The following is a 22285-nucleotide window of genomic DNA, read 5'->3' on the forward strand; positions in this document are numbered from 1 at the left end:
CCGAGCTTATTTGTCCCTGCACAGGCGGCGCGCTGGGCCCGGCTCCGCCCGGGCCCGCCCCGGGGCCGAGGCTGCGCGGCCGGGCCGGCGCCGGCGGCCATGGGGCGGCCGTGGGGCGGGTGGTTGCTGCCCGTCGGTCTCCTGCAGCTGCTGGGCCCTGCCGGCGCCTGCCCCTGCCGGGACCCGCGGCTGTGCCAGCCCGTCACGGGCCCCGCCGGCTCCGAGGTGCGCGGCCCCGGCCCGGGCGGGCGCTGCCGGCGCAGGCGGGGCCGGGCCCGGCGGCAGCGCCGCTCGCAGCAGCTTCCGCGCCCCGGCACCCAGGAGCCCTGCGCTCGGCCCGAGCCGGGCAGTGTCCCCGGGCCGGGCAGTGTCCCCGGGCCGGGCAGTGTCCACGGGCCGGGCAGTGTCCCCGGGCAGTCCCTGGGGCGGTGCTGCCCCGCACTCGGCCCCCGGCTGCCATCCCTGAGGCGCTGCCCAGCGGGGATGTGCCGGTGCGGGATGTGCCGCGGGAGAATGGTACTCGTGCTGAGAAGCGCTCGGGGCTAACCAGGGTGCTTTTTACCCTTTTTCCAGGTATTCGTGTTTGATGTGGGGAAGGAAGCATGGAAATCCTACGACTGGTCCAAAATTACCACTGTGGCAGCTTTCGGGAAGTACGATCCTGAGCTCATGTGCTATGCCCACTCCAAAGGCTCGAGGATAGTACTGAAAGGTTGGTTACACTGGAAAAACACAGGTGTTTATGATACGTGAATAAGATAAGGTACACAGGGCTATATTACCTTGACATTTTGCATTCAGTATGCAGGGTATTAAAATCTTTAAGAGAATTAATTAATAAGGCTTTAATGAACCCTTGACATTTTGCACATACTGGTATGCAGGGTATTGAAACCAACAGTGGATTGTGCCACAGTAGTAACCAAACCATCCCAGTGACAACTTAATAAAAGTTTTCTTTACAGGGAACATCATTGCTATGGGGGAAGAGGGAGGAAAGAAAAAGCCTGTTATTTGGGTCTGTATTCTGGATCTTATGTGGAGTACCCAAAACACAAAGTAAGGAAAGGGATTTTAAGTAATTTTTAGTATTTTGCACTTAAATGAATCCCTCTGTATTAGGAAGGGGTTGAGTTTTAAAACATGCATACTCAGGAACTCTGTGCAGGTACAAATGCCGATTAGAAAGACAAAGTCCATTAGCTTACATGTTGTAAATACCTTTTGGCTCTGTTGAGAAAAAGCAGAATCCAGGACTACAGTGTGGATAACAGGAAAGGTTAAACACAAAAGTAGCTTTCCTCTAAATATGACCAGATAAAATGCTGAAAGTACTTTGATTTCAAGAAAGGTAATTTACAGTGGCTAAAAGAATAGTAAGCAGAAGTAAGATGATTAAAATTATAGAAAAACCAAAGGAACTTAATTTTAACACCAGTCTCTCAAAGAATCTTGGTAATCTTTTCTGGGGTGGTTATCAAAATTATGCTTGAGGAAAAAATGAACTCCTTTGTATTTTACCAGTATTGATATGGACATTTTTTATGTTGGGTTTAAATGTGTTGGTTAACTAAAGACAAATCTTTCCTTCCATTTCTGTGGTGCAAATGCATGTTAACTCTTGAAGGCCTCTTGTCCAGGTGATGTACCTCTTCAGGAAATTGTTGATCCTGCTAAAAGAGCAGCATGGATATCCCAACAGGTGGACCTTGCAAAAAAGCAGTATATGGATGGAATTAACATAGATATAGAGCAAGAAGTTAATGAAACCTCCCCTGAGTATTATGCATTGACAGAGCTTGTTAGAGAAACTACAGATGCTTTTCACAGAGAAATAGCTGGATCACAGGTAATAATAATGTACTTTATACAAACATTAAATTTAACCTTATGAAATGTAAGGACTTTTGGCAGTGCTGTTTAGCATATGAATAAGAAAAAGTTGATGCAGATCTAAATATAATATTCTAGTGAATGCTTAATTATGAATGTTAGCTGTGATATAATCTTGTAAGAATCACTCTTTTTGACCTGTGTGAATTTCAATGAGAGATGGGCTTTGCTGAGATTTGTACATACAGTGTTACTGCTATGTGTGAGCTGGCAGTTTTTAGTGTCCCTTAATAAATTGTTGAAAGTAGGGCAAATACAGCCTTGTGGGGCAAAAGCTTGATAGTGTTTTGGTAAACCTATCATGAAAGTTTTCAAGATTTGCACCATGCTTCATATTTTTGGTGGTTATAATATTATATTTTGATTTCTTTGGTGCTATATGTTCACTAATGGGGTACTCACTTTATTATCTTCTCTTTGTTTTATCAGATGAGCAGCTTCTTCTATAGTTCATTATTATCAAGATGTGTTAAACTATACCATTTGGGAAGTACTGTCTTTAAAAGTCATAGCTTTTTTGTTTTTTTAATAAGAGATTACAAGGACACCTGAGTGCCATACTTGCTACTAAGTTGTACATTTTTCCTTCAGGTAACATTTGATGTGGCTTGGTCTCCAGCATGCATAGATAAAAGGTGCTACAACTACACTGGAATTGCAGATGCCTGTGACTTCTTATTTGTGATGTCATATGATGAACAGAGCCAGATCTGGACAGACTGTGTTGCAAAAGCCAATGCTCCTTACCTGCAGACTTTAGTTGGTGAGGACAGAACACTTCCCCAGGAGTCAGAACATTGTCATTTGCTGACATGAGTAGATAGAAAAGAGGGCTTTCTCTTAGACAGGTTTATTTTGTTCTGGTTGCAGTGAGGCTTTGAGTGTGCTCAGATGTGTGTTGTCAGGATATGAACACAGTGTCCCTGGTCCTTATGAGCCTGCAGGCAGACAGACCTTCAGCCTTGTGTGTTGGTCCCTGTAACCTCAGGAGTGCAAAGAACGCTTTTGGAATGACAGATGGCAGCCAGAGCAGTGCTGTCTGCCTGGGATTGCAGAGAACCTGAAACATTTCTCTCATCTTTGTGAACCTCTGCTCAGGGCAGATGGTTTTAAGTGTGAGAAACTGGAGCAGTTACTGGGATCTCAGTAGAGCAAGCCTGTCACTCACTGGAATGCAGGTGAAGGCAAAGGACAGCTTGCACCTTGGCCTCTGGGTATCATGCAGTGGCTCTGGCTCTAAATTAATTGTAAGAATAAAAAGTATAGGAGAAGTAAATAATGCATGCTAATTTTTATTTCCCTCCAAACTAGGATATGAAGAGTACATTGCTATGGGCATTGATCCTAAGAAGCTTGTGATGGGTGTCCCCTGGTATGGCTATGACTATGTCTGCCAAAACCTATCCACGGTAAGGTCAAGATTATTTGTTTGCAATCAAACTGTTAATTTTTTTCTTTGGAAAGATATAACTAGGTTTTGGTAATCTTGTTTTTGGATTGGGAAATACTGTGATCTGATGGGTAAGAGCATCAAGCTGGGACACAAACCAGAATCTTTTGCTTGGCTAACTGATGAGCAGTGTGTTACTAGACAAGGCATTTTAGCTCTTTAGGCAGCCTGAACCCCATGATATCCAAGCTCTGTGTTTGACTTAGGAGCTATAAATGTTATCTGTATGAGAAGAGATGAAGTCCAAAGGCCCTGCAACACTTGTATGTGCCTTCTCAACAGCACTGTAAAGACAGATGCAACAAACCATAGCAAACCTACGACTGTTACAGCATAGCAGTTTATGAGGTCTCAAATATTGTACTTATGAAAATGTAAGGTTCAATTAAGGGTGGAAAAGATAAGACAACTGTTTAAGCTGAAGGGTATCCATCCAGTCCTATATTACTGCAAATTAAAGAAAATGTTGCTGTTTTAATTTACTTTACAAATAGTATCTGCTGGATTTGCTTGAAGATTTGGAATTTTTGTGGCCCTGATGCCTTTTGTGAATTGTTCTTGGCTGTACTTCTATTCTGGAGCTCCGTGTATCTCACCTGAAGCTCATGGCTCCCTGTTTGTTTTCCAGGAGCATGTTTGTTCCCTTCCCAAGGTGCCTTTCCGTGGGGCTCCTTGCAGTGATGCTGCAGGGAGCCAGGTGCCCTACGCAGCCATCATGAAGCAGGTGAACAGTTCTCTCTCAGGGCTGCTGTGGGATGAGGTGCAGAAGGCTCCATTTTATGAGTACAAGGTAAGAGTCTTTTTCCAAGCCACTGTGGTGTGGAGTAAATATTCATGAGCCATAGATCTTTGACTATAAAGTTATTTGGGTTAGATTCTTCCTTTTATGTTTTCTATGGTTTGGTTTGGTTTGGTTTGGTTTTTTTGGTACAGTAAAGGATTGCTGAAAATTTGTGTCTTGAATTCCTGGTCTGAGGGAGGAATGCAGTGCCTGAAGACTACAGGAGTAATAAAGATCTTTATTACTTTCCAGTCTTCTTGAGTCACTGCATCATGTCAAAAAGGACATTGGCACAAAGACATCCTATTACTCCATCCTTCACTGTTATAGTTACCTTCATGAGTTGATAAATGATTTAAACTAAAAATGATTCTGAGATGCTCTTAATTTTGTCTAGCTTGATGCCTTGCATGCATGTTCTCTTCTGCATTTGTTTTCTACACAGACACAGTGAAAGAGTCCATAAATGACTATGCTTACTAGAACACCACAGTGTGCCCATTTTGTCTTGTTTCTTTAAAAAATTATTTAAGTTTCACATGTTGGTGATAAAAAGAGGTTGTAAGCAATGACCAGGTAAAAGCAGCATAACCTTGATAAAATTTTGTAACCTCCTCTAAAACTGTTTATTGCTTAAAAACCCCCACAATCTCAAACTAAATTCACCTGCTAGCTTAGATCTGTATCTGAAATTTTAGCTGTATTTAAAAAAATATTAAAATACCAATTAGATAAGCCTTTTCATCTAAATGTATTCAGTTAAATTGTGTCACTGTTTTATAACTTCTATTCTACAATTTAAAAAAATATCCAAATATTTTGCTTAGAACTTTTAATTGTCCTGCGTGACAAAGTATTGATAAAACAGGAAAATATTATATAAATCTACATAGCTTGTTTATCTCAGTTTTTAGTTGTACTTTTAACTGTGTTCAAGAGAAAACATGATCACTGACACTGGTATTTAAATGTTTTTCTAGGATTCTGTTGGTCAGTTCCACCAGGTATGGTTTGATGACCCTCACAGCATCTCTCTAAAAGCAGCATATGTGAAGAGTCGAGGCTTAAGGGGCATTGGCATGTGGAATGGAAATAGTCTTGACTATTCCAAGGAAGCTGCAGCAGAACAACAAACTCAAGCAATGTGGCAAGCTCTGACACCATAAGAACTGTGTAAACCCTTGATTTAGAATTATGAAAATTGGTAGTTTTTTATTTTGGCTTACAGTATCACAGATTTTGACTTTATATAAATATATTGTGATTAGAAAAACTTTAAAAACTAGGCAAATCAATCTTGTTATTTTATATGCAAAGCTGTATTTTCATTCTTCAGAAAATTCCATTGTTGCTTTGGAACAACAATCCTTGCATCAGCAGGTTTTTTGAAGACTGTTCATCTTTTTAATTTTTCAGTTACTGTAAGTTAGTTAATGCTTGCACCCAGTGTGTATCTGGTAACAAGGCCAATTGATGGATTTACAGGGGCACTCTCATAATGATGCTTTGCTAAAGCTGCCAGGTGAAGCAAATACTTATTCCTGTCTTACATGGTGCAGTCTCAGCCTTCTGACTTCCCAACCCAAACAATATTTTAGCTAAGTCACTCTAGAATCAGATTAAACACAATTCTGGAGAGACAGATTATTGATTATATGCAGCTTGGTTACTCTTCTAGATTAAAAGATTTTTATGGACTGAAGAAATTACATAACATGAAGTGGTTGCTGTTAAGATTTATATCAAAGTTGTTGTTAGAAAGGAATATTCAATAAACTCCAGTTTCACTGTGTTCGTGTATCACATAAATTCCTCAGTTTCAAAAGCTGAAAATCTCTGACCTTAGCTTGAAGAAGAAGCATTAATATGAAGAGGACTTGGATGATGTTTCCTTCCATTTCAAACTACTTCCTGAAAACTAGAATTCAGAAGCTTATTTAAACTGAATAGAGATGAACTGCATCTCTATTTTCCCACACACCCTGAAATTTATTCAGTGGCTTGTGTTTTTTTTTTATGGGATGTTGCCTCTGAGATAACAGGAGATTATGTTTTCTTTCTAGTTCATATTTTCATAAAATCATTTGCCTACAGAAGTTGTATAACTTTTTAAAATACCCATAGTGATGTAAAGATTAGCTGGTGTTTACAGGATTTTTTTTGTTGAATAAAATGCTGCTCTTGGTAAGGCTTGTAAACAATGTTCCCTGTCTGTGCCTTACTTGTTCTACAGCTCACAACCCACACTGCTTGTCTGCTTCTCAGAACTGTTTCACAACCAGATTAAAGTGCAACTGGCCCCTGCTTAAGTGACTCCATTAATTAAAAAAATTATTTAATTAGGTAGATGTAGTCATTTGTGGGCTTGGTGGGATTTTTGGTCTGGTTTGGTTGGGGGTTGGGTTTTTTTTTGTCTGATTGGTTGGGTTCTCTTGCTTGCTAAAGAATTACCATAGTATGGCAGCATTACCATTATGGCTACTGAGGACAAGACTGGAAGACTTCATCTGAAGTGTCTGCTTGATATTACAGATGATGGAAAGCAGAAGGTGAAGCCTACTGCTCTTACAGAAACTAAAAAATTCCCTTGACAAATCAGAAGGCTTTTCACTAGAACACCATGTTATAAGTCTTAAGAGAAATTCCTACATTTTATATATTAAAAAAAATATATATATATATATTTATACACATACACACACTTCAGAACTTGTACTTCAGAACTTTAAATGCTTAAATACTGTGAGATGGATATTTGCTGAATTGAGAGTCTTCTGCTATGAATATCTGAGCTGCAAAATTCTGACTTAATTATAAAACTCTCCTTCCTGTAGCAGTCAAGAATCATGAATTGATAATACTATACTTTAAATTTAGGTTCTGATTTTCCAGTATCTAGTAGCCTGCTTTCATATCTTAAATAAGACACAATTCTTAAATAGAGAATGTGAGCTTCAACCCTGAATTAAGAAAAAGTGGGTGTAGTTTTAAAAATTTATTTAATCCTTTAACACTAAAATCTTTGTTAAGTCCTATCTTTAAGAAAATAAATTGGATAATGGGTGGTTTGACTCAAGACATTTCTAAGTTAGTTCTTTTGAGAGCTGCATAATTTTCTTATCCCATAACTTATTCCCCATGAGTGTTTCACTTCCAGTTATAAATACAGCCTTGATAGCTTTTTAGCTGAGATTAATTCCTAGCATTCTATTCTTCTGCTTAATATAATAACATCTGGTTTGCAAAGAGGCAAACAGCAGAGCTAGAAAAAAATTCCTATGAAGAGGTTTCTGATTTCTCTTTCAGAGAATTGTTAATCTCAGGGCATGCATGATCTTGGAATTAAGGAAAGGCAGAACATGCAAGAGTGTAAATTGGACCAGGATCATCATTATACTGGTCCAAGAGAAAGCTTTCAGGCAAGCTTTAAAGCTACAGAAGATACTTAATGTCTGTTGCCTTTCCTAATGAGGGAGGGAGCAAAACCAGCTAGATATGGAAAAAAGTGAGATTATCTGAGATTTTGTTTATGCTTCATAATAATAATACAGTAATGATAGATTGCTAATTTATAGATAGGCGTATTTATAATGACAAAAACAGACTCCAGTAAACAGTCAAATAAAGGATTACTGTTGCTGTAGTTCTACAGAAACTATATTTTAATAATTTCTAAAAAATGGAATGTGTGAGCCTGAAAATAAGGACAGGAGGCTACAGATTTTAAGTTTATTTCTTAGTAGCTATGTAGTTAATCAAAGAACATCAGCATACCACTGGGATGTTACACTGGATTGTTCCACAATTGTTCCACAATTAACTAATTTGCACTTTAAAAATAACAGCTTAGTTTTAGACATTTTACTATATTGAACTGTATGTTTAAGTAGCTGACTGATCTTACAGTAAGTGAGATTTAAAAAGAAATGAGCTGCATTACCTCAGTAGCCTAGTATACAAATTCCACAATATTTATATAGTTAGTGTCTTTTTACAAAGTTACTTCAAGAACATACAAACAAATGCTCTGAAATTCTCTTTTCCATACACTAGAGAGCTACTGTACACTTCACAGATGTTACTCATGTCATCTTAAATTCCTGATTTTCTGGACTGGAGAATTAAAGATGAATGAATCTTCTTCTGTGTCAGTTCTGCTCTCAGTGCTTGTAAATCAGATGCTGCCTGCTTTCTCATCTGCAAAAGAACCCATCATTTAAGGAATGGCAATTTAAGGAAGCTTTTTTTGGAGCTGACATGCATATAGGTTTATATAACTAAGACTGAATTTTATACAGGATGGCTGAATCTTTCATGTCTGAAATTTTATGTGTTCTAGCACTACTTTGTTCTGTAATTTGCCTTGATGTTTTTGAAACAACTGCAAAAATAATTGTTCTTTCCACTCCTTGATAGACAATGGAGGAGTCATGAAGTCATAGTAATTACAACCACCCTGGAGTACCAGGTAACTAGGAGCATGGGCAATCTCTGTGATGTAGAACACTCCTATTTCAAGCTTTCAGAGCTGGAAAGCTGTCCAGTGTGAAGGCCTGTAATACCTCTTCCTTCCAAAAAGATTCACAGGCAACACTGATATGGAATAAAGCAGATGAAGAGGTCTGCAATCTCAAATCTCAATCTGCTTAGACAGCTTTTTTTTTCTTTTTTTTTTTTGTTTTGTTTTGTTTTTTGATTTTTTTTTCCTTTATACCATTTTTTTCCTTTAGCCATGGTCTATTTATTACTGCTCAGTGCCTCACCACACCAGGTGTATTTTTTCACTTACCTTTTGAATGTAATTAGAATTGTATTAATAAGATTGTGAACCTCAGCTTACATAGTACATTGAGTATCTAAGTTGTTTGGATGCCATACATTCCAAATAATTTGATAACCTGTGTTCTGGAGTAATTTAGCTCAAATTCTAAAGTCACAACACCTAACACCTTAAAACTAACAGCATAAAACAAGAACTGTTTAGCAAATATTTACATCATCTAATAATTGAGAAGTTCTAATTTTTTTCCATACATTGCCACATTTTGACTGTTCTAATGAAAAGGCACAGTACCTTCATTTCTATTAGGAGTCTCATTTTTGTATCCTCCAGCTTCCTCCTCAGTTGGTGGAGTTCGTGCTGCACTGTAGCAATCCGGATGATTGTGTAATTCTGTGTGAAACAACAACAAAGCTCAAGGTGCAGCATTAGTGAATCTGTTCCCTCACTGGGTGTTCCTTCAGCACTCAGAAACAATCCTCTAACCACCTCTTTCCAACTTCCCTGCCTTCCCAGCTGGCTGGTGCCTGCCTGGCTGCACGTCGCTCACGAGGGCTGGGGAGCGCCCTTTGCTCAGCCTCACAGCTCTGCAGAGCCTGGCTCCCTTCTCGGGGGCTGCCCACTAAGAACTGCTGCAGGGTTGGTGCCTGTGCCTGTCCTTCCTGTGAGGCCTCTCAGTGCCCAGCCAGGGAGACCAAAACAACCCCACCCCTGATGTGCCCCTCAAAATCATGTGTCTGAACATAGCCAGTAATGCAATGTCAACCCTATTAATATTTTTATTTTAAAATAGTAGATATTTCAAGATAGCTCAAATAATACATGTTTGTATATAATATACACTCTTAGATTGTACATGCACACGCTTTTCAGATGCAAGAAAGAGACATTTATTTTTCCTAGGCTAGCTTCAGTTTTGTCAACAGCCTTGCTTCCTTTAATGCATTTAGAAAATTAGCAGACACAACTCTTGGAAAGGGTGTTTCCTCCTTTTCTTTTATATTTTCTCTTTTGTTCCCTCTGAACTTCCTATGAAACTCACAGTTGCACAACAGTTGAAGTGCAACCACTTCAAAAGCTACAGATATGTTTTGTGTGCTCCAAACATTCATTGCCTCCTTGTATGAAATCTTGGATAATAGAAACAAAGTAGAACTGAACAATACATTAACTACACTGAACAGAAGGGGATTTTGTTACAAAAAGGTACCAACAGAAAGCAGAAAGAAACAAATGCTCAGATTCAAGCACTTCTGCAGTCTTTTTGAGACAAATGGCCTGAAGGAACTCTGTCCCTCAGATCATTGAGCTAAAGCTAGTTTACAAGTCGTTGGGTGGTGATAAATCTGTTCCTTTAATTTATATTTTAATCAAAAAACCCTCAGACTGTGAAAAAAGAGATAATAAATAATACAAGGAAATACCTTGGAGGTTGTTGTTTTCTTTGGTCGTTTTTGGCTATCTCTGGCTTCCAGTTGCAAGAGCAATTTCTGGTGGTAAAGCTCTAAATCCTGTTGCAGTTTGTTTAAAGTGTCCTCCAGTGAAAGTGTAGCTCTCTTGGTTTCAAAGTACTTCTTCTTCCATGCCTCACGCACTGCACAGGAGAACAGTAACAGTGTTTGGTCTTGCTCACCTTATCCTAAGGTCTGCTGAAGACAGTCATGACCACCTCACCTCCCAAGCTTCTCCTGGCCAATGCACATACTGAAACATGGCAGGAAGTTTCTTTAAAATAAACATGTAGTGAAAAAAAAAAATCTTCATTGTAATCTAAAGTTACATTCACTCTAAATGCAACTGAATGTTCACATAAACACCTGCAACAAAAGGGTCAAATAACACAGGGTTCAAACCCAAAGTTTACTCAGCCTGGCTGTTCTGCAGCACCTAGGTGCTCCTGTGAAGAGTGGTATCCCCAGCACAGTCTGAATTCCACAGCTCTACTGTACCAGAAAATGCAGCATTGTAGATTTAGGCAAAATTTACGCTCTTCATGGCCAGAGATTTTGAACAGCTTCAATCTGACATCCCAAATTATGGGAAACAGTTAGTAACCTTTACACTTCACTGTGATTGCTCCTGTGTTGTCAATGTGCTACCAAGAGGTGGCACATAAATGCCCCTGTATGTGGCAGTCTTATGGCCACTGCATATCTGCTGTGTCTTAAATGAATCCCTTCTTTCAAGGCATAGTTTCTGGGAGCTGGACAAGTGAAACTCACCCAAAAGAACTCAACTGCTGGAGGATGACTCTGTGCCAGGTAACTGAGAGTGCCTGTCAGCATGGCACTCTTTGGAGGATATTAAATACAGACCTGGATGGCTGTTACTGCAGAAAATGCTCTTACAAAGAAACATGCTTGCTACGTGCCCTTACTTACAAAACTCTTCAGGTCTGATAAAAAAAAAAATAATTCAGAGGTACAGATGCTTCTTACAGAACCTGCAGAAGCTGTTTGAATCCTTGTGAAATAACCTTTATTTTACCTAACTGGATAACATCATTTAAGGCAATGCAGGTGCCATTTAGGGCTTATCTCTAGCTTGAATTGCAGCTCCATGCTACTACAAAGTTACTGTTTCACACACCCAAGTTTGGGGGTTTTAAATACAAATTCCCCAGGCTGCAGGGTGCAGTGCAGCCATGTGCTTAAAGAATAACTGAAAGAATGGGCTTCTCTCCTTTCAACAAGCTACAAGTAATATTTGAGACTAGTAATGACTTAGTGACATTTAAGCACAAAGAGAAAGCTCTCAAAACATCAAAATTATTAAATCTCATTTCTGTATAACTGGGATGTTACTTAGGGAAGATAGTTTTAAGTATGAACTTGAAAATAATTTTCTTAAGAAAATTTGTGTGAAATTTCAATGAGATTTGACCTTGTTAAAAACCAAAGTTTGTCAAGGTTGTCACAACAGGCTTGGAACTTCCATGTCATAAGCTGAACACCATTGGACAGGAGGAACAAAAATTATTATGCTGCAATTTACCTGAAGCCCCTTGTAAGCTAAAGGCAGAATTAGGAAATGCCAGGCTGCCCTGGGTCTGAGAGAGAAGCAGCCTGCAGTAGCTCTCTGAGCACTGCACATACATGAGACACAATTTGAATAGTTTAGGAAAGCCAGAACAGCCTTAACTGTATAAGACATGCCACCAAAAAAAAAAAAAAAAAAGTGGAAGGAACATCATTGCAACCTTGAATTTTTCTAGCGTGCTATTACACAAAATTAATCTTCTTGGAGTTATTGGTTAGCAGACTGCTCTCTCTATAATTAAGCTCACTGACAAGGAGACAAATATTTTCAAATTGGTTTCAGAGTAATTTCTCAATCAATCCAAATTCCAGAATAAATTTAAAGTGTACCTCGGTATCTGCTCAGCTTATTTTGTTCCAGTAGCCCTTTAGCCTTTTTTCTCAGTTCTTCTCTAGTTTTTTCCATGTGCCTTCTGTCGTCCTTCATTTGTTGCAATTGTTCTGCCATCTTGTTTTCTAAAGATATTACAATTATATTTAGCAAGCATTTGAATACTCTAAGTACAAAGGATCAGTCAAGACTTTTGTAATGCACTCATCACAAATTATGCCAAAAGCCCTGTCACAGCAGTAGAAACAATTTCATTTTAATCAGATTTCATTTTAATCTACCTTTCAGAATGGCTGGCACTTTAGAAAAAGGGGGAAATCCAGTATGCATCCAGGCATTCACACACCCATGCAAACAAAAATCTTTCTATATGTTTAGACAATGTATCACTAAAACTATTAAATCAAGAAATATATTCATACATTGCAAATGCTTGCCAATGCAGCCAAAAAAGCCTCCAAAAGACTATTTCCTTCTTAAAATACATTGCAATAGAAACTGTAGAGAAATCTTGCCTGAAACTCCAGCTTGCAGGACAATATCTCAGACTTCCACTAGTCTGCAACAATGGGTCCAACACTTAAGTTCTCACTATCCTCCCCCTCAGCAACACCACTTGTGATTTTCTTTGCTACACTCTCACTTGAGCCTGCAGTGTTTCATCTCATCTCCCTCCTTTTCTCCTTCCATCCACTTGACAAGTTGGGTTTTCTGGTGCTGGGAACCTGCCAAGCTCTAGGACAGCCCATGCAATCATAAATACCTGGAATTGTCTATTCATAAATTAAAATTTGTAACAATACTGTGAATTAACCCATGTATAGTGCAGGTATTTATGTCTTCATTGAGTCTTCAGTCTTGATTAAAAGTTCACTTCCTTACAATTTCTTGGAACCATGTACTCACTTGCTGCCTGAATTACAGGAACTTGTAATTCAGGATTTACAGTAAATGCCAAAAAAGGTGGACTAGGAGCTGAAATACACTCTTTTGGACAAGTAAGATGATTTTGCTTGTTTTCATTTGCCTATAGAGTCAAAAGACACAACTATAAGTACATTACCATAATCCTGAATAGTTACATTAGACACATGCCCTGAAAGTGGCCTGAGTGAATGAGAGGGCTGAATTTGACTCCTGCAAGTAGGATTTCTTATATTCTGTTACCAGTACCCATGACCACTAAATTACAAACAGCTGAATCTCTGCAAACAAAATGAGAGCACTGAACCCTTCCATCACAGAGAACACACAGACAAAACTACAAAACTACACACTATTGGTAATGGCTCTTGTCCATGCCCATAACCCCCAAGTTACTGACAGTCCCATGCAAGACCAGGAGCTAAGGGCCTTAAATGGCCACCTGGTTTGCTAATTATGAAATCAAAAACTGCCAATTTCTAAACTAAAATTTGTAATTGTAGATTTCAATTGTTTAGAAACATAGTTGATATTCATTAGAAAATCTAAGCTAAGTAGCAAAGCATGAATAAACTTTTCTCAATTATTGTCAGATCTTTTGTATTTATAATGATCACCAGTTTTACAAAATTAGACTGTTTCTAGGTGGAGGACTATATTTATTGCTCAAGATTATTAGGAATGTTACCTTGAAAAACATACCTGATTATCCAGTTTTTCACCAAGACCAACTCTAGTCTTCTTAGTTCTGTTTTGCTGCAAGCTAAGATAAAATCAAAAAAACAAGTGAAAGTTCATTGACCAAAATGTTTTCCCCCTCATTTTCTTTCATTTATTTGAAGTCTATAAAGTAAGTTTGTAACAGTGAATTAATATTATCCATTATTTTAGGAGATGTATTATTTGCTAACCTTTGTTTTTTGTGGACATAATCTGTAGTTTGGTCTTCCCTTATTTTAAGAATTTCAGCATCCTGTGTTCTGTCTCTTCTTAATTTGGTATCTTTTTGGTGCTCATTATTTTCCATGTTTGCTAGTTCTGTGACAGGATAGTGATGACAAAAATACATAGATTACATTTGCAAAAATCAGGCTGGTTTGACTGTCAATGACTTCTAACCTGTATTGGAAATTCAGTGAATCAACACAGCAAGTGATGTTATCTCTAGGATTTGGAAATGCTCCATGAATAACAGAAGAAAGAAATCAAGGGGAAAAAAAGGTATTTTTGTTATTAGAATTTATATCTGGCTAATTCTGGTGATTAGACAAATGTATCAACTATAGTAAAGTGTTTCTCTATATCAGCACACAGTGCTAATGAAGGACTCAAAGGTAAAAACACATCTCTTTGGAAGATATCATTATTTTTAAAAAATGGAATATTGCTCTCATAGTGCTATTCCAACTTACACTTTAATTACAGATTTCTTAAAACTTAGCTCTACTTTGCTTTAGCAAAAAGACAATAACAAACATGTGTACCCTTTTGATATTTAATGTGATTTTGGGGTCTTGGGTTACCCTGGCCTTGTTGATCCCTGTGGTTTACAAGAGTAGGAGCAGTTCTTTGGGCTTTGTCATTCCACTTAGGAGCACTGCAATCTTCTTGATCTTGGCTGAGATGATTCTGCTCAGAGGTGTGTAATACCAGAACACACTTTCCAGATTCCTGGTCTGCAGGATTTGAATGACTTGGTGTGAAGAGAGATCCATCAGATCCACTTTGATCTGCATAATAATTGATAATATGACAGAGATATTATTTTACTGTAAATGTTAACCATAATATTTATTTTTCTTCTCATTCACCACCCTCCTTCACTGCACTGGTTAAGCTTACCTTTTTCTTCAAACTGTTTTTCTGGAATCCTATTGTTATTGTCTTGCCTGTTGTTTGTGTGTGAAATTGGAACAGGCTCTTTCTCACCCCATTCCACAGGACTGGGCACTTCCAGATTTTCTACCTGATGCCTGCTTTGTATACTTTCTAAAAATGGTTTGCCTTTTTCAGGTTTCTGTTGGGAAAGGCTGGATAATCTTGATCCATGACCAAACCTATTATTAGCTTCTTCACTAACGTGATGTTTTTGTTGAGGTGATGATAGCAATGGATAAACATCTTCAAAATATTCCACTCCCAGTAATAAATATAATTCAGGATAAAGTGCCTGAAATTGCAGATTATATCCATCAGACACAAAGAAATGTGCAATGTAAAGTTTCTGAAAATGGTACCTTACAAACCATTCAGTACTTACATAAGGAGGAGCAAATGACTTCAGTTCCAGTTCTGTTTCCTGCTTTGCTTTCACCTCGGAAGATAAAGTATGGCAGTGTAACAAATACAGCACTTTCTTCATCAATAGTGTTGCATGTGACATATGCATTCTATTGTCATTTTTACATACTGTATTCTTTTATAACCATCACTATAATCTGTAGAGGCTTTATGGGGTAAAAGTATCTCAGAGTACATTTGTATTTTCTGACAGAGTTCTGAAACTTTGCCTATTTTCAAAATCTTAATCAGACCCACAAGATTGCATGCAAGTACTGAATGGTTTTTTATCCTTTGCACTTTCTCTTATGGTTCAAAGGACCTGATTCAACAGTCCCAGGAAAAGAAAATTTGCAACTTTCTTTATCAAAAGTTGCTTCAAGCTGAATCTGGACAGAAATGCTGAGTCTCGCATAATTTTCTCTAGTTCTCTAATACAGTATTGCAAAATATTGTATATGAATGCATATAGAAAAAAAGTCAAATATTATCCTATGTCCTCTTGTATTTATCATTTTCCTTCATATTCTTTTTGTGACATACACTTTCACATTTAAACAGCTGTCCTGAAAACAGTCTAAAATAGTCAATAAATATTTGAAAGATGTGCTCCAATGTAAGGAAAAGAAATCTGAACTTACATTCAAATAATTATATTGAATTAAACACAAAGGTTATATATAAAAAAGGAAGAGCAAATGAACATGATTTTAGTTTATGCTTATCTTTTCATTTAAGAGACCCCTGCTTGCAAGTAGGGCACAGCTCTTAGTTTTGCTTACATTGTTAGAGTTGTGAAACAGAAGACTAAAGGGAGAGAACACTCAACAAATATTTGATCATGGAGATGTAATTCAATGAGGTTACCATGACCCTAAACAACAAATAAAGCAGCTGGTTTATTGCTTTACACTTTGCTATAATAGCAAAGTTAAACATCAAGCAACAGTGAATACCTCAAAGAAAAACTGTATCTTTCATTTGTCTCTATAAATCCTCATGTATGTTACCAGTACCTTTAATTCTCTATTAACATAAAACATTTTATTCATTTGCTGACATTATAAAGGCCGGAAAATTTCTCCATTTATCTCTGAACTATGTGGGGATGAAAATGAATCATCTTACTTATTGTCATCCAGTTAAGAAGACCTCAATTCACTGAAAACATATGAATACTTTCCAATTTAGATTGTATCACAGTCTTTTAAGTTTCTTTTCATGTATTTCCACCTAGTTTTTGCATATCACTTAGTATTTATTCTAGTCTCTGTGAGAGTGATTTTAGTGATAATTCAACTAGGCACCGAATTTCCTGCTTGTAGGTAGTTTCCAAATTCATGAGAAAGAGGTGAAATGAGACATGGAGAAAGTATTCTATATTTACATAAATGACTTACATCTTTGTGTGTTACATGAACAAACTTTCAGTTGGACTAATTTTGAAGTTTATTTAATCTTTAGCTATACTTTGTAAGATATATATGTAGAATTGATGGAGGAACAGTTATGATTCACACATGTAGGGATTTTATTACTGACATCTCAGGCTGTATTATTGGACTAAACAGTGGAACATCCAGAGAAGTTTTCATTCAGAGAATGATATCTTAAATGCTTTTGGGCAGGTCACAGCAGGGGCCATTAGAGGAACTCTGACTGAGCTTCCATTGCACTTTGTCAACTGAATTATTCCCAAACTTGTTCAGGTAGTAATGGCCTTATGGGTTTGGGGTTTTTTTAATGCAAACAGATTTATCATATTTAATGCACGGACTTACCAAAACCATTATATTTTCACGGGATGGTGACTAATTACACCTGTTGCTTTAAAGGGTACTTGTACTACAACTGTCCAGCTTGGCCTTTGCACTTGGGGAAGCAGATATGCTCTGACAAGAGCTTAGGCTGCAGCATGTTTAAAAGAAATGCTAACAGTGCCCCTAAAGTTATCTCATCTGCAGGAATGAAATCTCTGCTTTACATTATAAAACAGAAGAGCACTGGAGAAAAAAAAAATAACTTACCACTGCTAGTTTTTTCCCAATGCATTTTAAAAATCTGAATTTATCTGCAACTGTCACTCCACCCAGGTACTCTCCAAGCCTCTCCCGCAGCGCTCTTAATGTGATGTGAGGAGACACCCTAGAATGTTGTCATTCATTAATACATCTGTAAGATCAAATAATGATGGCTAATTAGGAGGAGGGGGAAGATGAAGCTCTGTACGTGCTGGCTTGCACAGACAGAATGACCCACACTGGGAACTGTTTCAGTCACAGACAGGCCAGAGGGTCTGGTGTGGCACTCAGAGCACTGCACTGAAAGGGCTGTCCTAACATTAACCAGCAAGACTCACATTGTTCCAGCCTCACACAAAGGGAGAATATGGAAGCAGACAAAATATGAAATTTACTTCTTCAGAATGCTGTTGCTCATCTGCAGATGAATAACAACACCACTGGAAGCTACAGTGGTGCACTCCCATATAAGTGACACAGTTTCATGGGGCTGGACCAGGACTGTTGATCATTCCCTTCAAGCACCCAGGGCCAGAGGAGCCCTCAGCACAGTCCACTTTAAGCAGCAGGCACATTCTTTGCTTTTGTCTTTTCCAGCACAAATTTACAGTTGGGTGTGTGCATGTGTGTATGTAAATGTATTTTAAATAAAAACCAAACACTGCCCTGTGAACATTTCCACCATGATTTGAGGATGAGAATGTTGACACAAATATGAATTGCATCATTTAATGTACTACTTGAAAGTATGCAAATATTTAGGTAATGAGCTCAGTAGAAAAATCACTACAGAATAAGAAGCATCTCTGCACAATAAATCCAAATGTGCCAGAGGCATACCAAAGCACTGCAGCACAGCACAAGCAATTCTAATTGTTCTAAGCTGCCATATAAGAAACCAGGGAACAAATGCAGGCCTGAGACTGTTAATTACCCACTCTGATTAAGTGGCAGGATGATTTTGGCCCAGGCAGCTCTCACTCCTCAAGCAATGCACAGACACAGCTTGGGGGATAGCACATGCCATTCTCAGCAAACAGTACAGACAAGAACCTGCCAGGTCCTCCATTTGAACAGGTCTTCAACATTACCCTGTCAAGGTTTGTTTGCACTTGCAAGCAGCCCTTTAGGCCTTCAGTTCACAGCTCAAGCATGTAGTAAAAACACTGCCATTGTATTATTTCAAATACCCTGGACTTAGAGGACCCTCCTCAAGATCATAAAAAGTCTGCAGAGTGGACACATTTACAATGTATAATGGGGGAAAGTATCTAGATATCCAGATCCTGAGATATAGGGCAGAAATTTATCTCAATATTGTTTGCCAGTGCAGCTGCTAGGAAAATGCAATAATATTAGCCTGTCACTTGCTGCCACTGGCTGGCAGAAAACAGTCACATACAAGTCACTTGCTTCAGGGTGTCCCTTTAAAAGCAATGCAAACTAGAGTTCATTGCAGCCATCTCATCTAGAAAAAGTAAAATTTGGCTTCTATGGTGAGGAATGAGGAATGGAAAAAAAAGCTCACAGAGGCTAAGAAATCAAGTTCATGGGAACAAGAACTCAGGGCCAAAGAAAATTACACCCTTAATATTTTCCTCTAATTTCACAGCTAATGGAAGTGGCCTGTAGTTTGACCTAGGAATCTTTTGGAAAGCTGACTCAGACAGCACTGGGATTGTCAAGCTGACTGAACAACAGAGCTACCAACAGCATCCAAGCCACAGGAGTACCAGCCATTCCCTCTCCTGGATTATAATAAAAGAAGTCTTTAAAAATATTTTTTGTTTTTAAAGACAATGATTCACTGGCCAGGTACTAGTTATGTTAATGCTAATGTACTGCAGCATTGCATAGTACCCATAGAAGAATTAATTAGCAATTATCTAAGAGTCATTAGCAAGCAACAATATCCAGGTAGATACAAACTCACTGAAATCAGTGAGGATCCTAATTTAATTTGATGCCTCAGTGAAATAAATTTTCACTAGAAAATACAGGGCAGTGGCAGATGTCCTTGACATGAAATGAAGTTATACTTCAGACATGTATTCTGCACCTCTGCTGCAGACTAGAACAGCAAACAAAATGGGTTTATGCTCTTATTTTCTCTGGTTTTGAGCAGCCTTTCAACAGAAGCAGCTGTGAGAATGAATACATTCTGCCCTACATGCTCCTACCTGATTGCTGCCAGTCTTTTCAGCTACACTGTATATTGTCTCAAGTGGATAATACAAGACTCAATTTAAACTAATTAAAACCTCTATTCCCTGCAGTTTTAGCTGAATTGACAGGTTTTGCACAGATGTAGACAAGGTGTATGTAAAAGCTCAGTTTCAACACACATCTTTACATTATTTGATCTTTCTACAACTTCTCACCACACTAGATGCTAGATTCTGTGAGCAAAATGTTTTAGATGTATTAAAAAAAACTTTCAAAGTTTTGACAGATGAAAAGTACAGCTCCTTGTGCCAGGTTTGAGCCTAGGACTGGGAATCAGGGTATTCTTTCACTAAGTCCTTTAAACAGCTACCTGAGAGCACACACAGTGCACAGTGTTGTGCACAGCCTTTCACTTTCTTCTTTCAAGAAGAGGAAATGCTGCTGGTTCATGGGCTGTAAGGCTTTCCCTTGAGAAACAAGGCTTCAGCTCTTTCTCTGGACTGAGAGCTCAGATCATCCTAGCCCTGCTCCTGGGAACTGACAGGCTATCCTGTCTTCATCAAGCCACTCTCTTGAGGCTGGCCCATTGCCCAAAAGAATTCCAGCTTTTGATAATCAGACTCAAGGAGACAGAAAGAATGTAAGATATGATTTTACAATATAAATCTTTCTACAGAAATACTAGCACTGCTCTGGAAGTGCTTTTCAATGTCTACACCATGCCTGACACAGTACAAATTAACATAATGCTCGTTATGCTCGTTATGGTCACCACTTACACTCCAGACATTTCATTAGACAACAAGTTTCTGCTGCAGATGTAACTGTGCTCTCTAGAGCAACAGCTGGACTAAAAGTTGGACTGAAGGACAGTGTGAAGGACCTACCATGTACATGAAACCTAAAACCACACTCACCTTATAAATCCAGCTGAGACAAATTTGCTAGTAAGAGCTACAGGAACTGTATTCAGCTTGAAGTTCCACACTTCTGCTGGGACATAAAAAACATGAAGTTCCAACAGCTAGAAAAAAGAACAGATGTAAATGTATTATCATCCTCTTCCAATACACTTTGTTTTTTTTAGGTGGACTTTCAATTTGTGTAGCAGGAATGGTTCCTTTGGTATTGGCACAGGGACTAGAACAGTGAGGCCCTGTGTCACAGTGATGACTAGATTCTGAGAGAGGACAGCAGAGCAATTTGTGACTGAGTGCCAGCTGAAATAAGTCACATTAGAACAAGCTCCCCAATGGAAGTGAGATAATAGAGAGCCTGTGCTACTGCTGTGTATCACTGTGACAGCAATGGAGAGATCTTACCAAAACCAGTTGATACTCTGGAGAGTGTCATGACTACAAGAATCCCTCAGCTGAAATCCTACCTTTGTTCATCTCATAAAAAATGCAAAGCCCTGAAAGCTTGATTCAAATAGCACCACAACTTGACTGTGTAATCAAGAAAAAAAATTCAGAATATTTCTGTTTTTAATAATATTAGCTACCTTGGAAACACAAAAATATTCCTGCTAATGTCTGCAAAAAGAATAACTAAGCTGGCTCTGAGCAAGGTTCACTTGGGCTGTGTTCAGACCTGTGGCAGTTGTTGCACTGCTAATTTCCAGCTCTTGATATTTCTAGTAAAAATCAGATAGTATTGACTAGGGTGATACACTTCACTTTAACTAAAAGCCATGCAAATAAGCTATATTAAATACTTCTGCAAGTGTTGAGTTACTTAATATGAACTAGAAAATAATTCTTTCTACATATACTATTTTAAAAGCACATATATTTTTCCTCTCTGGTACTCTAGAACCTTATTTTAATGTATTCTTATTTTTTGTTTGTGAAATCTAAAAAACCTGTGTGGAGAAGTAGAAACTCACCTGTGAAGTGCGAGGTCTCATTTGATTCAATGACATGTTGGTCCCTCCATATGACCACAGCAAATGCCAGGTGGGCTTTCTAATTTTCTTTTTGACTGAAGCATTCTTTAAGAATGAGTTTCATGATAATGTGTTATGACAGAAGTTACTCCATAAATATCCTTTTTTCATTTACTGATTTTCATTCCACTTATGAAAACAGAAGTTGGGTCTGTGCTGAGGCAGAAAGCTTCCAGCTAACTGCAAACAGAACCAACCACACCTTCTACACAAGTGAGTGTCACCTAAGTAACTGGGGGAATTGCTAAATCATAGCCCTGTGCCTCTAAGAGATCTGCCCTAGAGCATTTCCTCTTAACATTTTCTCCCCTTTCATGAAAATATTTTGGTAGTATACAACTTTCTATACAATTCCACTGTTTTCCTAAAGGCACAGACCTAAATCCCCACAAAGCAGGATTCTTGCAGGACCTGGATCTGATGAAGTGATAATTATTGTGAACTGCAGCAAACACATTGTGCCAGCCAAATGCAGTGTTCTGAGGAAACGTGACTGTGCTGGGCAACCATGTAAGAAAAATATTTCCATAAACTATAACCATGGTTCTGTCCTAACATGTTATAGAATCAGGGAATGGTTTGGGTTGGAAGGGACCTTGGAAGGCCAGCTAGTCCAAGCCCTGCAGAGAGCAGAGACACCTCCCACTTGGCCAGGTTGTCCAGACCCCTAAGT

At 38.5% G+C, this 22285-nt stretch overlaps 2 protein-coding genes across 2 annotated transcripts; one reads left to right on the plus strand and one right to left on the minus strand.

Moving 5' to 3' along the window:
* The first annotated feature begins 20 nt into the window (after window positions 1–20).
* CTBS (chitobiase) lies at window positions 21–6325 on the plus strand. The gene is made up of 7 exons (XM_071436387.1): window positions 21–225; window positions 574–712; window positions 1641–1849; window positions 2485–2656; window positions 3205–3302; window positions 3972–4133; window positions 5105–6325. Exons 1-7 carry the CDS (start codon window positions 100–102, stop codon window positions 5288–5290), a joined length of 1092 nt encoding a protein of 363 aa, XP_071292488.1. The 5' UTR covers window positions 21–99; the 3' UTR covers window positions 5291–6325.
* A 1594-nt stretch (window positions 6326–7919) lies between these two features.
* SPATA1 (spermatogenesis associated 1) lies at window positions 7920–21676 on the minus strand. The gene is made up of 13 exons (XM_071435621.1): window positions 21553–21676; window positions 20582–20688; window positions 17505–17622; window positions 15458–15511; window positions 15040–15367; window positions 14682–14927; window positions 14109–14235; window positions 13900–13960; window positions 13180–13300; window positions 12273–12398; window positions 10329–10498; window positions 9199–9297; window positions 7920–8321 (listed from the first exon to the last, which is right to left on the minus strand). The coding sequence occupies exons 1-13, from the start codon at window positions 21586–21588 to the stop codon at window positions 8217–8219; spliced, it is 1698 nt and encodes a 565-aa protein (XP_071291722.1). The 5' UTR covers window positions 21589–21676; the 3' UTR covers window positions 7920–8216.
* Between the last annotated feature and the right edge of the window lie 609 nt (window positions 21677–22285).

The sequence above is a fragment of the Agelaius tricolor genome, unplaced genomic scaffold, assembly GCF_023055355.1.
Source record: "Agelaius tricolor isolate 1412-34295 unplaced genomic scaffold, bAgeTri1.0.p SCAF_11, whole genome shotgun sequence".
NCBI lineage: Eukaryota > Metazoa > Chordata > Aves > Passeriformes > Icteridae > Agelaius > Agelaius tricolor.

Excerpts from the sequence above, each read along its gene's own strand:
- SPATA1 (XM_071435621.1), bottom strand. The coding sequence starts at position 21,588 with ATGTCATTGAATCAAATGAGACCTCGCACTTCACAG. Across the intron at positions 20,689-21,552 it reads TGAGACCTCGCACTTCACAG|CTGTTGGAACTTCATGTTTT; the intron begins GTGAGTTTCTAC and ends TCTTTTTTCTAG. Across the intron at positions 10,499-12,272 it reads TAAGCTGAGCAGATACCGAG|TGCGTGAGGCATGGAAGAAG; the intron begins GTACACTTTAAA and ends TCTCCTGTGCAG.
- CTBS (XM_071436387.1), top strand. The coding sequence starts at position 100 with ATGGGGCGGCCGTGGGGCGGGTGGTTGCTGCCCGTCGGTCTCCTGCAG. Across the intron at positions 713-1,640 it reads CTCGAGGATAGTACTGAAAG|GTGATGTACCTCTTCAGGAA; the intron begins GTTGGTTACACT and ends CCTCTTGTCCAG. Across the intron at positions 2,657-3,204 it reads TTACCTGCAGACTTTAGTTG|GATATGAAGAGTACATTGCT; the intron begins GTGAGGACAGAA and ends CCTCCAAACTAG.